This window comes from Hypanus sabinus, assembly GCF_030144855.1.
Source record: "Hypanus sabinus isolate sHypSab1 chromosome Y unlocalized genomic scaffold, sHypSab1.hap1 SUPER_Y_unloc_10, whole genome shotgun sequence".
Lineage (NCBI taxonomy): Eukaryota > Metazoa > Chordata > Chondrichthyes > Myliobatiformes > Dasyatidae > Hypanus > Hypanus sabinus.
In genome coordinates this window covers 507386-521069 of record NW_026779011.1, presented here as the reverse complement: position 1 = coordinate 521069, position 13684 = coordinate 507386, and the positions used below count along the sequence as shown (strand labels likewise).

Below are 13684 nucleotides of genomic sequence, written 5' to 3'. Positions count from 1 at the left end.
TCACCTTAACCTTGCACATTACCCGGAAGAAATTCAATAGTTACACCATGATACCAGTCAATCGTCCACTGCGGGAACGTAACAGAGGCGAGGGGAGAAGATGTGGGCGGGATATCCGTATATGGAAGACCAATCAGCAGAGAGGAGAGTGGAAGTGGCTTAAAGGAGAAGGTGAATATTCGGTGGCGGCGCCATTGCGGGACGAAGATTGTAAGCGGTTGGAGGTGCTACATTGGTAGGTAGTTAGCGCTTTCACCCCAGACCCTTTGCATTTGCGGCTTGGAACCAGTGTGGCTGGGGCTTTCAGGTGTCGGAGTCATTGCAGATCGGGACCGGAGTTACCCGTTTGCTGGCGGGATGTGTGCGGGTGGTGGGTGGATTGTTGTTGAGACCGGTCAAGGTTTTATTCGCCGGCCACTTTTCCTTTCGTGGATGGGTGTCTGTTCACTGCTCTCACCCAGTCCACAGCCACGCCCTAGAGGGTTAGGGTATCTGCGGTGCGGCCGTTTTCCTCACGCCCGAGAAGTTGACATTTTTCCCTTTCTCCGACGTTGAGTTCGGACTCCCCCCAAATGTACGAAGGGCAAACGGGGGCTCGTAACTTCTTATTCTACAATGTACTGACCTCGATGTTGACCTCCAGAGGCTGCACAAAAGGTCAGTGAATCAAGCAATGAATTAAACGTCGCATGCTTCCCGCACAGGCGGACTCTATTTTTTTTAGTTTTTGAATTACCGTAAACTGCTGGGTATATAGCGCATAGAATAAAGGATAGGTTGAATAAATTGATTAACTTTTGGGCTGTCATAGTGAGAATGGATGAGAACGGTAAGAAGTTCAAATGATTCAACACGGTAATATGGTCCGGCCGAACTTGTTGAAGAGTTCTGAAAGCAGTGTAATTTGCTTCAAACAACAACACACACAAAATGCTGGTGGAACACAGCAAGCCAGGCAGCATCTATAGGGAGAAGCACTGTCGACGTTTCGGGCCGAGACCCTTCGTCAGGACTGACTGAAAGGAAAGATAGTAAGAGATTTGAAAGTGGGAGGGGGGGGGGTGGAGGAGGAAATGATAGGAGAAGACCGGAGTGGGTGGGATGAAGCTGAGAGCCGGAAAGGTGATTGGCGAAAGTGATACAGAGCTGGAGAAGGGAAAGGATCATGAGACGGGAGGCCTCGGGAGAAAGAAAGGGGGAGGGGAGCACCAGAGGGAGATGGAGAACAGGCAGAGTGATGGGCAGAGAGAGAGGAAAAAACAAACAACTAAGTATGTCAGGGATGGGGTAAGAAGGGGAGGAAGGGCATTAACGGAAGTTAGAGAAGTCAATGTTCATGCCATCAGGTTGGAGGTTACCCAGCCGGTATATAAGGTGTTGTTCCTCCAACCTGAGTGTGGATTCATCTTGACAGTCGAGGCCATGGATAGACATATCAGAATGGGAATATGACGTGGAATTAAAATGTGTGGCCACTGGGAGATCCTGCTTTCTCTGGCGGACCAAGCGTAGGTGTTCAGCGAAACGGTCTCCCAGTCTGCGTCGGGTCTCACCAATATATAAAAGGCCAAACTGGGAGCACCGGACACAGTATACCACACCAGCTGACTCACAGGTGAAGTGTCGCCTCACCTGGAAGGACTGTCTGGGGCCCTGAATGGTGGTGAGGGAGGAACTGTATGGGCAGGTGTAGCACTTGTTCCGCTTACAAGGATAAGTGCCAGGAGGGAGATCGGTGGGAAGGGATGGGGGGGACGAGTGGACAAGGGAGTTGCGTAGGGAGCGATCCCTGTGGAAAGCAGAAAGAGGTGGGGAGGGAAAGATGCAGTTGGTAGTGGGATCCCGTTGGAGGTGGCGGAAGTTATACGTTGGACCTGGAGGCTGGTGGGGTGGTAGGTGAGGACAAGGGGAGCCCTATCCCAAGTGGGATGGTGGGTGAATGGGGTGAGGGCAGATATGCTGGAAATGGGAGAGATGCGTTTGAGAGCAGAGTTGATGGTGGAAGAAGGGAAGCCCCTTTTTTTTTAAAAAAGGAAGACATCTCCTTCGTCCTGGAATGAAAAGCCTCATCCTGAGAGCATATCGGTTGAGACAGAAGAATTGAGAGAAGGGGATAGCATTTTTGCAAGTGACAGGGTGGGAAGAGGAATAGTCCAGGTAGCTGTGAGAGTCTGTAGGCTTATAGTAGATGCTGCCTGGCCTGCTGTTTTCCACCAGCATTTTGTGTGTGTTGTTTGAATTTCCAGCATCTGCAGATTTCCTCATGTTTGTAACTTGCTTCATCTTCCTTTTAAGGTTTAACCATGATGTACACTTGTGCAAAGTTTGTCTCCTGTCCTGCTGTGGTGAGTGTTTTAATGCACTTCTCTACACTTCACTCTGGTTTGCACTGAGATCTCAACCAACAGCACACACTAATCCCCCCTCTCTTAAACCGCCCCCCCCCCCTCAGTAATTATAGGCCCAGAGCTATATAATGTTCCTCATTTGTTAACCCCTTTGCATTCTTGGGATAATTTTCATGCACCTCAACAACTTGTATTGCTCAGAAATCAGAGTAGCTTGATGGTTAGCAGCTAGTAAAACAGCAATGGTTTGGAAATGCTACATGTAGCTATGGGGAAATATGGCGGGAGTTTCAGTTGTCCAGGATCTAGCATGGCTGTCTTCTTGAGGCTGCTGTACATGAAACATGAGCAGTTGGAATAGATTGTGGGTGCTTATGCTGAGAAACAACATTCAAAGTAAAAGTGATGGTAATTGAGCCTTGGCAGGGCCATTGGTCAACGGGAAGAATATCTGGAGAAGGATTGTCTGTGGCACCTGGTGAGATGAAGGTATGAATATCAGTTTCTCCTCCTCTCTTTACTTTTTCCATTCCAGTTACCCTGTTACCCTTTCTTACCCTGTCACTACATCTCTCTGGCACCACTCCTCCGTCCCTTTCTTCCATGGTCCACTGACCTCTCTTATCTGCAGTCCTTTATCTCTTCCATCTATTTTCCCTAGCACCTTCTAGATGATATTCCTTCCACTCCTGATGAAGGGTTTCAACTTGAAATGTCAGCTGTTCATTTCCCTCCATAGAAGTTTCCTGACCTGAGTTCCTCAACACACTGGTGTATTGCTCCAGATGATGGTTAGACTGTTTTGATGTGGGTGTGGCCCAATGATGGATCTGGAGTAGGGTGGAGGCTATGTAATATCATTATTAAACTATTTGATTTCCTTTGTAGGTTCGCAGCACTTCCAGGACATTCCTTAGGCCTGTGTCAGCATCTATCTTAAGCAGACCAGAGCTGCGAAATGAAAAAGTAAGTGCGCACTTTCTGAAAACTTCTTGGTTTTGTCTCTATAAATGGAATTGTTCAGGGTACATCTACAGAGCCTGCTTATTTCCTATAAAGGAAAAGAAGGAAGTTTAATTTCATTTGTTACATGTGCATTGAAACATACAATGAAATGCATTGTTTGTGTCAATTAACAATCAAGACAGTGACCTCACACCTCTATTCATACTTATCCTTTAGAACTTGATCTCTTAGATTTGATTTTGATTAGGCTGCTGTCTTCAGGTGCTAAAGGCTATTTTTCCCAGGGGCAGCACAGTTTCTGTTACTGTGATGCTTTGTAGCACCAGCAATTGGAGTTCACTTTCTACCACTCTCTTTAAGGACTTTATACATAATTTCCATGATTCTGTGCATTTCTGCTGGTTACTCTATTTCTCCCAAAATTGAAAGATATTTGGAAGTGTGGTGATTCTTATTAGTTATCCTTAGTACAGTACAGACCTTATGGCTCACAGTGTTGAACTGACCTTTTAACTTATTCAAACCATTCTAACTCTGCTACATAGCTCTTCAATTTTATAGAATGTGAATTTCAGACTTCAGACTGTGGTCATTGGCACTAATGCTGTATTTCACTGTATGTTTCAATATACATGTGACAAATCAAGGTAATGTTTATTACTCCTTCCACTTTGAGAGGGAAAAACCTTGAGAAGTCAGTTGGCTACTCAGCTGTGATTTGATTCAATTGGTAGAATTGGAAAAGGTGCAGAGAATATAGTTGAAGAGGACAGGTTTTGCATTTTGTTAATATCTTCTGGCACCTCTTTAGGCTCAGCTCCTCCCTGGACCAGGGAGTATACTGATACCGGTTATACAGCGGGACCTCCACACCAGTGTTGCTTCCAGGGACATCGACACTGCTGCTAAGTTTATCGGTGCTGGGGCTGCCACTGTGGGAGTGGCCGGCTCCGGTGCTGGCATTGGGACTGTATTCGGCAGCTTGATTATCGGATATGCCAGGTGAGTGTCCTTCTTCTGTTAGCCTCTTGTTCTCGCTCTAACACTTTACAAACAGACTGTTCCCCATATACAGACAGACGAACAGACAGGATCTCCCGGTTCCCACTGGCTTCAACTCTGCTTCACATTCCCATTCAGATATGTCCGTACATGGTCTCCTCTACTGCCATGATGAGGCCAAACTCAGGTTGGAGGAGCAACACCTCATATATCGTCTGGGTAGTCTCCAGCCCCTTGGTGTGAACATCGAATTCTCCAACTTCCGGTAATTCCCTCCCTCTCCCTTCCCCCATCCCACCTTCACTCCGTCTCCTCTTCCAGCTGCCTATCGCCTCTCTCATGATTCTACTACTACCCATAGTGCTCTCCCCTTACATTCCTTCTTCACCTTTCCTACCTGTCCCCTCCCCCAACGTTCTTTATAGGGCCCCTGCCCCCTCCTTCAGTCCTGACGAAGGGTCTCAACCCAAAACATTGTCTGCTTTCAGTGGATGCTGCCCGACCTGCTGAGTTCATCCAGCTTGTTTGTACGTGTTGATTTGACCACATGCATCTGCAGTTTACTTTGTGTTTGAATGTACGGTGTAGTTTCAGTTATCAGAATCAAGAAAAGCAAGGCAAAATCGATTTGGAGGGGGAAAAATCAGCACGTGCATGCGTACGCATGTATATTCAAGCGCACACAACTGTCCACACAAGGCTTCATGGTCATGGCAGTCTTTTTCAGGGTAAACACACGTTTAAAGAAGGTGTCTTTTTTTGTAAAAGTGAAAATCCTCTGGTTAGTGAAAATGGGTATACTCTTTTAGGTTTTTTGTAACAGCAAGCTGTCATAAAACGAACGTTCAAAAAACGGGAAGTGTGAAGGAACCAAGGGAACCTGGGTTCTGCACTCATGGCTGCCTCAGAGTTTTCTGTAACAGTTAGTTGAAAATACCAAAACCTCTTAGATGCAAAGTACAGTGGTTTGACACTGATGCACTCTCCACAATAACCAAGTTCTAAGCTGTAGAAAGTAATGTTTGATCCTTTATTTTGAAACCAACAGAAACAAATGATGTTGAAAAGATTAAAAACTACTGAACCTATAAATAAATTATATAAGTGGTAAGTGGCCTATGCATATTTAAACGTAGCTTAGTGTTAAGCCTATTTTAACAATAGTGACCCACTTCCTACTCTAACCAGACTAAAACTGACTTGGATAAATCATGGATACATAACTATACTCTTCATTTCTACCACTATCCAACTTGTGACAAATGACTATAACGCATAATAAAAGTGCAACACAAAATTTAATACATACAGTCAGAAAATAGATACATAGTTCCTACAGTTCCCTTGCAAGTTGGTTAAGAAGATGCATAGCGTGTTCTTCATTATTCAGGCAATTGAGTTCAAGAACATTGAGGTAATGTTGAGGGTCTATAAAACCCTGGTAAGATCACATGGAATATTGTGTTCAGTTCTGGTTTACTCTATGTAGGAAAGATGTGGAAGCTTACAGAGGGTGCAGAGAAGATTTACCATCATGGTCCCTGGATAGGAGACCATGTCTTAAAGGGTTAGGACAGGGGTCGGCAACGTTTACCACTAAAAGAGCCAATATGGACCCATTTCCCACAGAAAAGAAAACACTGGGAGCCACAAAATGAAATAACACTGCATACAACGGGTTTTTTTTGCCTTTATGCTATGTATAAACAAACTATAATGTGTTGCATTTTTGAAATTGATGAACTCCTGCAGAGAAAACGAAATTACATTTCTGCATGCAACAAAAACATTTTGAACTCCGAAAAAAAGACGTTGGGTTGAAGGTTACTACATAGGTAGCCTACCTTGGATCGAAGAATTAAAAGCGCGCACTGGCGGGTGTCAGGCATTGGCAGTGGTGATGTATATTAATAGCGATAAAAAACACGTTGTAGCGGTGTAGCGCTACACGCAGCGCTAAAATAAAGACTGCAGTCAAAGGTAACTTTATTCGAACTAAACAGCCTTGCTTTTAAGCCTCCCTCAACCCAGCCCCCATGGACGCAGATGCTGCAAAAGACGCGTACTCACAAACCCCCGTAGGCTATCTCCCTTAGCCGGAATGCTGGCTAATTGTGAGGAAATGTGAGGCCACACTTAGATTGTACAAGATCACCATAATCTTCAAATTTAGAATTACATTTCAAAAGCTAACAAACTAACATAAAATACATTTTAATTAAATACTGACCAATTATTTCCCAAAGCCACAGGGAGCCGCAGCACAGAGGTGAAAGAGCCACAAATGGCTTGGGAGCCGCAGGTTGCCGACCCCCGGGTTAGGATGAGCGAGTAGGGTTTTTCTCTTTGGAACTAAGAAGATTGAAAAGCCACTTGCTAAAAAGTGTACATGGTAATAAGCAGAGACAGAGACTTTCCCCAGGGGAGCAATGGTTAATATGAGGGGACATTTTTTAGGTGATTGAAGTAAAGTTTTGTTGGGGATCTCATTAATACCTATAGAGTTTTGAAAGCCTCAATAGGCTGGTGTGGCGATGTTTCCTGTAATGGAGTCTAGGCACAGCCTCAGAATAGACAGATGACCATTTGCAATAAAGAAAAGGAGGAATATCTTAAGCCAGAGGGTGGTGTATCTGGAATTCATTGCCACAGACAGTTGTGTAAGCTGAGTCAGTGGATGCATTTAAGTCAGAGGTTCGAACATTTTTGATTAGTCAAGACGTGAAGGGTTATGGGGTGAGGGCAGGACATTGGTGCTGAGAGGATAGATGGAGCAGACTCAATGGGTCAGATGTCATTCTGTTCCTATATAGGAGGGACTGTTTGAGGTAGCTTTTTTTTAAAAACAGTGTTGTGGGTGCATGGGACGTCTAGCCAGGGTGGTGGTAAAAGCACATGAAAGGACAGTGGAGGGGGGTTTCGATTACTCTCAGTAGGTTAAATGATCAGTACAAGATCATTAAATCGCAGCAAGAAGCGAAGAGGGAAGAGGTAAAAGAAGCTCGGAGAGAAGCTGTTTTTTTTTAAACTGTTCAGGACAAAGAGGCTAGACTGCGCATGTGCGTGAAAGTCAGCCTCTGAGATCAGCGGGGGAATTTAAAAAGCGAGCAGAGGCTGAGGACGAGCTTCACTCCAGGTGAGGTAAGGCCGGGTAAGCTCCTTTAATTAATCTAATTAGCTTAGGGATAGGTAATGGAGGCAGCAGTTAGAGCAGTTGAGTGCTCCATATGTGGGAAGTCAGGGCAAGCACTGTTGTCCCTGATGACTACACCTGCAAAAGGTGCATCCAGCTGCAGCTCCTATCAGCCCGAGTTAGGGAACTAGAGCTGGAGCTGGATGAACTTCAGATCATTCGGGAGGCAGAGGCAGAAATAGATCAGAGTTTCAGGGAGATGGTCACCCCTAGGAGTCAGGAGACAGGTAGTTGGGTGACTGTCAGGAGAGGGAAGGGAATTAGACAGGAAGTGCAGAACACCCCCGTGGCCGTTCCCATCAACAATAAGTATACAGTTTTGGATACCGTTGGTTGGGACGATCTATCAGGGACAAGTTGTAGTGGTTGCGTCTCTGGCACCGAGACTGGACCCTCAGCTCAGAAGGGAAGGAGGGAAAAGAGGAGAGCAGTAGTGCTAGGGGATTTGATAGTTAGGGGGACAGATAGGAGGTTCTGTGGAAGAGATCAAGAATCCCGGATGGTCTGTTGCCTCCCTGGTGCCAAGGTCCACTATATCTCAGATCGAGTTCTCAGTATTCTCAAGAGGGAGGGTGAGCAGCCAGATGTCATGGTCCATGTAGGGACCAATGACATGGGTAGGAAGAGTGAGGAGGTCCTGAGGTCCTGAAAGGTGAGTACCAAGTTAAAGGACAGGACCTCCAGGATAGCAATATCAGGATTGCTACCAGTGCCACGTGCAGGTGGGTTTAGAAATAGTAAGATAGTGCAGATCAACACGTGACTGAAGACATGTGCAGGAGGGAGGGCTTCAGATTTATAGATAATTGGGCAGTTTTCCAAGGAAGGTGGGGCCTGTTCCGGCGGGATGGTTTATATCTGAACCGGAGGGGGACAAATATTCTTTCAAACACGAGGAAATCTGCAGATGCTGGAAATTCAAACAACACACACAAATTGCTGGTGGAACACAGCAGGCCAGGCAGCATCTATAAGAGAAGCACTGTGGACATTTCGGGCCGAGACCCTTTGTCAGGACTCAACCCTGTGTCATGACAAATATTCCAGTGGATTTAAACTAGATACGAGAAGGAAGGGGAACCAGAGTGTAGGAACAGATGTATGGGAGAAGGAAGAAAAAGAAGACAATAAAGTTCTTTGTACTGTTAGAGATAAACAGAGAGGAAGAGGTGGAGAATTTCTTAAATGCATTTAATTTTAATGCTAGGAACATTGTAAGAAAGGTGGATGAGCTTAGAGCATGGATTGATACCTGGAAATATGATATTGTAGCTATTAGTGAAACATGGTTGCAGGAGGGATGTGATTGGCAACTAAATATTCCTGGATTTCATTGCTTCAGGTGTGATAGAATCGGAGGGACAAAAGGGGGAGGTGTTGCATTGCTTGTCAGAGAAAATATTACAGCAGTGCTGTGGCAGGATAGAGGGCTTGTCTAGGGAGACTATTTGGGTGGAATTGAGGAATGGGAAAGGTGTAACACCTATAGGGGTGTATTAAAGACCACCTAATGGGGAGCAAGAATTGGAGGAGCAAATTTGCAAGGAGATAGCAGATATCTGTAATAAGCACAGGGTTGTGATTGTGGGAGATTTTAATTTTCCACACATAGACTGGGAATCCCATTCTGTAAAAGGGCTGGATGGTTTGGAGTTTGCAAAATGTGTGCAGGATAGTTTTTTGCAGCAATACATAGAGGGACCAACTAGAGAAGGGGCAGTGTTGGACCTCCTGTTAGGGAATGAGATAGGTCAGGTGACGGAGGTATGTGTTGGGGAGAACTTCGGGTCCAGTGATCACAATGCCTTTAGTTTCAATATAATTATGGAGAAGGATAGGACTGGACCCAGGGTTGAGATTTTTGATTGGAGAAGGGCTAACTTGGAGGAGATGTGAAAGGATTTAGAAGGAGTGGATTGGGACAATTTGTTTTATGGGAAGGATGTAATAGAGAAATGGAGGTCATTTAAAGGTGAAATTTTGAGGGTACAGAATCTTTATGTTCCTGTTAGGTTGAAAGGAAAGGTTAAAAGTTTGCGAGAGAGCCATAGTTTTCAAGGGATATTGGAAACTTAGTTAGGAAAAAGAGAGAGATCTACAATAAATATAGGCAGCATGTAGTAAATGAGGTGCTCGAGGAATGTAAAGAATGTAAGAAAAATCTTAGGAAGGAAATTAGAAAAGCTAAAAGAAGAAATGAAGTTGGTTTGGCAAGTGAGGTGAAAATAAATCTAAAGGGTTTGTACAGTTATATAAATAACAAAAGGATAGTGAGGGTTAAAATTGGTCCCTTAGAGAATCAGAGTGGACAGCTATGTGTGGATCCGAAAGAGGTGGGGGAGATTTTGAACAATTTCTTTTCTTCGGTATTCACTAAGGAGAAGGATATTGAATTGTGTAAGGTAAGGGAAGCAAGTAGGGAAGTTATGGAAACTATGACAATTAAAGTGGAGGAAGTACTGGCATTTTTAAGGAATATAAAAGTGGATAAATCTCCAGGTCCTGACAGGATATTCTCTAGGACTTTGAGGGAAGTTAGTGTAGAAATAGCAGGGGTTCTGACAGAAATATTTCAAATGTCATTAGAAAAGGATATGGTGCCGGAGGATCGGCGTATTGCTCATGTGGTTCCATTGTTTAAAAAGGGTTCTAAGAGTAAACATAGCAATTATAGACCTGTCAGTTTGACGTCAGTGATGGGTAAATTAATGGAAAGTATTCTTAGAGATGGTATATATAATTATTTGGATAGACAGGGTCTGATTAGGAATAGTCAACATGGATTTGTGCGTGGAAGGTCATGTTTAACAAACCTTATTGAATTTTTGAAGAGGTTATGAGGAAAGTTGATGAGGGTAAAGCAGTGGATGTTGTCTATATGGACTTCAGTAAGGCCTTTGACAAGGTTCCACATGGAAGGTTAGATAGGAAGGTTCAATCGTTAGGTATTAATATTGAAATAGTAAAATGGATTCAACAGTGGCTGGATGGGGGATGCCAGAGAGTAGTGGTGGATAACCGTTTGTCAAGTTGGAGGCGGGTGACTAGTGGTGTGTCTCAGGGATCTGTACTGGGTCCAATGTTGTTTGTCATATACATTAATGATCTGGATGATGGGGTGATAAATTGGGTTAGTAAGTATGCAGATGATACTAAGGTAGGTGGCGTTGTGGATAATGAAGTAGGTTTTCAAAGCTCACAGAGAGATTTAGGCCATTTAGACGAGTGGGATGAACGATGGCAGATGGAGTTTAATGCTGATAAGTATGAGGTGCTACATTTTGGTTTGAATAATCCAAATAGGACATACATGGTAAATGGTAGGGCATTGAAGAATGCAGTGGAACAGAGTGATCATCAGAGTGGTGCATAGTTCCCTGAAGGTGGAATCTCATGTGGACAGGGTGGTGAAGAAAGCTTTTGGTATGCTAGCCTTTATAAATCAGAGCATTGAATATAGGAGTTGGGGTGTAATGTTAAAATTGTACAAGGCATTGGTAAGGCCGAATTTGGAGTATTGTGTACAGTTCTGGTCACCAAATTATAGGAAAGATGTCAACAAAATAGCGAGAGTACAGAGAAGATTTACTAGAATGTTACCGGGATTTCAGCACCTAATTTACAGGGAAAGATCGAACAAGTTAGGTCTCTATTCTTTGGAGCATAGAAAGTTGAGGGGGGACTTGAAAGAGGTATTTTAAATTATGAGGGGGATAGATAGAGTTAATGTGGATAGGCTTTTTCCATTGAGAGTAGGGGAGATTCAAACAAGAGGACATGAGTTGAGAGTTGGCAAAAGTTTAAGGGTAACACAAGGGGGGAATTTCTTTACTCAGAGAGTGGTAGCTGTGTGGAACAAGCTTCCAGTAGAAGTGGTAGAGGCAGGTTTGGTATTGTCATTTAAAGTAAAATTGGATAGGTAAATGGACAGGAAAGGAATGGAGGGTTATGGGCTGAGTGTGGGTCATTGGGACTAGGTGAGAGTGAGCGTTCGGCATGGACTAGAAGGGCCGAGATGGCCTGTTTCCGTGCTGTAATTGTTATATGGTTATAAGATCTTGCAACAAAGGGCTTGTGCTCTGCTTTAGTTGATCCCATTACTGCCAGTTATTCATGAGGCTTCTGGTCATTAGAATAAACAACTGAAATTGTGGGCCAAGGCCCTTCATCAGGACTGGAAAGGAGAGGAGAAGATGTCAGAATAAAAAGGTGGAAGGGGAAGAAAGATAGCTAGAAGGTGATAGGTAAAGCCAGGTGGATGGGAAGGTAAAAGAACTAGAGAGAAAGGAATCTGATAGGAAAGGATCTGATTGGAGAAAGATAAGGTAGATGGGACCCGGGGGAGGTGATAGACAGATGGGGAGAAGAGGTAAGCAGTCAAAGTGGGAATTGAAGAGGGAAGAGGAGGGAAATTTTTACTGGGAGGAGAAATAATGCCATCTTGTTGAACACTACCTAGGCAGAATAGAGTGTATTGCTCTTCCACACCATGATAGAAAGTAGTTATTTTGCATAGTTCTCTGTGAGATGAATACCTTCAACTGTAGAGCTCCACCTAGCAAACGTACTCATTTTCCCATAGTCGTGGACAGTATCTCCTCTCTCCACCCCCAGGCACCAAATGTCAAGTTGGTCCACCTTAAGTCTGATGGGTTTAGGTTGGGGGAATTGGTGCAATGAATATTGTAGATGGCATTAGTTTCAGGCAGTGTCTTCCCTGCCAGCTTGTAGTTCTTCCCCTCCACTGCCTTATTCTGGCTTCTTCCCCTTTTTTCAAGATGGTTTAATCTCAGGTTGGGAACCCCTGGTTTAATGTCATTTCCAGTACACAAGTGTAAAAGAAAACAAAATTTTTGTTAGTCTTGATTCAATACAGCACAAACAACAGAATAAGATAAGGAACACAATAAATATGAATTCATAAGATAGCCTATATACATTGATTGATTGTATATCCATAAAATGACACTCACCACAGGAGCATCTGTACATAAGGTGAAACTGATAGGAAGTGGTGAAGTAGTAGTGGTTGGATGTCTGGTGGAATGGATTAATGGGTGGGTGTGTTGATCAGACTTAACTGCCTGGAGAAAGCAACTGTTTTCTATTTCCAATCTTGATGAAGGGTTTTAACCTGAAACACAGACAATTTCCCCTTCTTTGATGATAAATGACCAACCTGGTTCCTTCAGCATTTTGTATGTTGCTGAAGATTTCCGGTGTCTGCAGAATTTCTTGTGTTTAAAAGTTTTGTTTTACTTTTTTTTCCTCTGCAGGAACCCTTCCCTGAAACAGCAGCTTTTCTCCTACGCCATCCTGGGCTTTGCCCTCTCTGAGGCCATGGGGCTCTTCTGTTTGATGGTTGCCTTCCTCATTCTTTTTGCCATGTAAATTCCTGTGTGAGATCTGGAAGACGGCCGGGGAAGACTATTGCAATGGGTGGATGGCTTCTGCCACCCCTGAGTATTCAAACGGAATATCGTTTTGTCCAGTCAATTGTGTAAGAACTTTATGAATTAGTCCAGCAGGATCGATGTCTGAATAAAATGGTTAAACAATCTTGTGAAAAGTATGCAGTCAGTGAAGATTTCTGGTCTGGAAACTGGGCATACAGTTAGCACAATACTATCACACCAGCTGCCAGGTCACAGTTCAATTCCTGCCACTACACAGAGAGTTTGTTATGTTCTCCCTACAACCATGTGGGATTCATCAGGGTGCTGCACTTTAATAGAATAGTACTGATCTTTAAGCCTAAGAAGTGCTAACCTTTTAACCTACTGTAAGATTATTCTAACCCTTTACTTCCTACATAGCCTTACTTTTTTTATATCATCCATGTGCCTATTTTAGAGTTCCTTAAATGTTACTAGAGTATCTGCCTTTACCAACACCTTAGCAGGGTGTTCCACATGTCCATCACTCTAGTGGGAAGAAGGAACATCTTACACCTCTTTTGGTAGTGATGTATCTTTAAACAGTCTTCCACTTAATCTGTGCCTCTTGCATGAACCATTTCTGGATGTTTGATACAATAGTAAGCAATTATAATCTGCCTAACTAATAACAAACAATTGTACTTTTCATGTCTTTATTGAAAATATTGTTTAATCATACACAGTCCAGGATGGAAAAAGTATGTGAACTCTTGTTCTTAATAATTGGTAGAACCTCC

General features: G+C 43.7%; 1 protein-coding gene across 2 annotated transcripts; it reads left to right on the top strand.

Annotated features, from left to right (window-relative positions):
- Window positions 1-124: 124 nt before the first annotated feature.
- LOC132386003 (ATP synthase F(0) complex subunit C1, mitochondrial-like) lies at window positions 125-13068 on the top strand. Of its 2 annotated transcripts, none has more exons than XM_059958244.1 (5): window positions 125-235; window positions 2296-2345; window positions 3237-3314; window positions 4126-4316; window positions 4390-5286. In XM_059958244.1, the coding sequence occupies exons 2-5, from the start codon at window positions 2304-2306 to the stop codon at window positions 4583-4585; spliced, it is 507 nt and encodes a 168-aa protein (XP_059814227.1). In that variant the 5' UTR covers window positions 125-235; window positions 2296-2303; the 3' UTR covers window positions 4586-5286. The 2 variants fall into 2 exon arrangements, with proteins under 2 accessions (XP_059814227.1, XP_059814228.1); XM_059958245.1 differs by lacking the exon at window positions 4390-5286 and adding an exon at window positions 12786-13068 and having other exon boundaries at window positions 129-235.
- The last annotated feature ends 616 nt before the right edge of the window (window positions 13069-13684 follow it).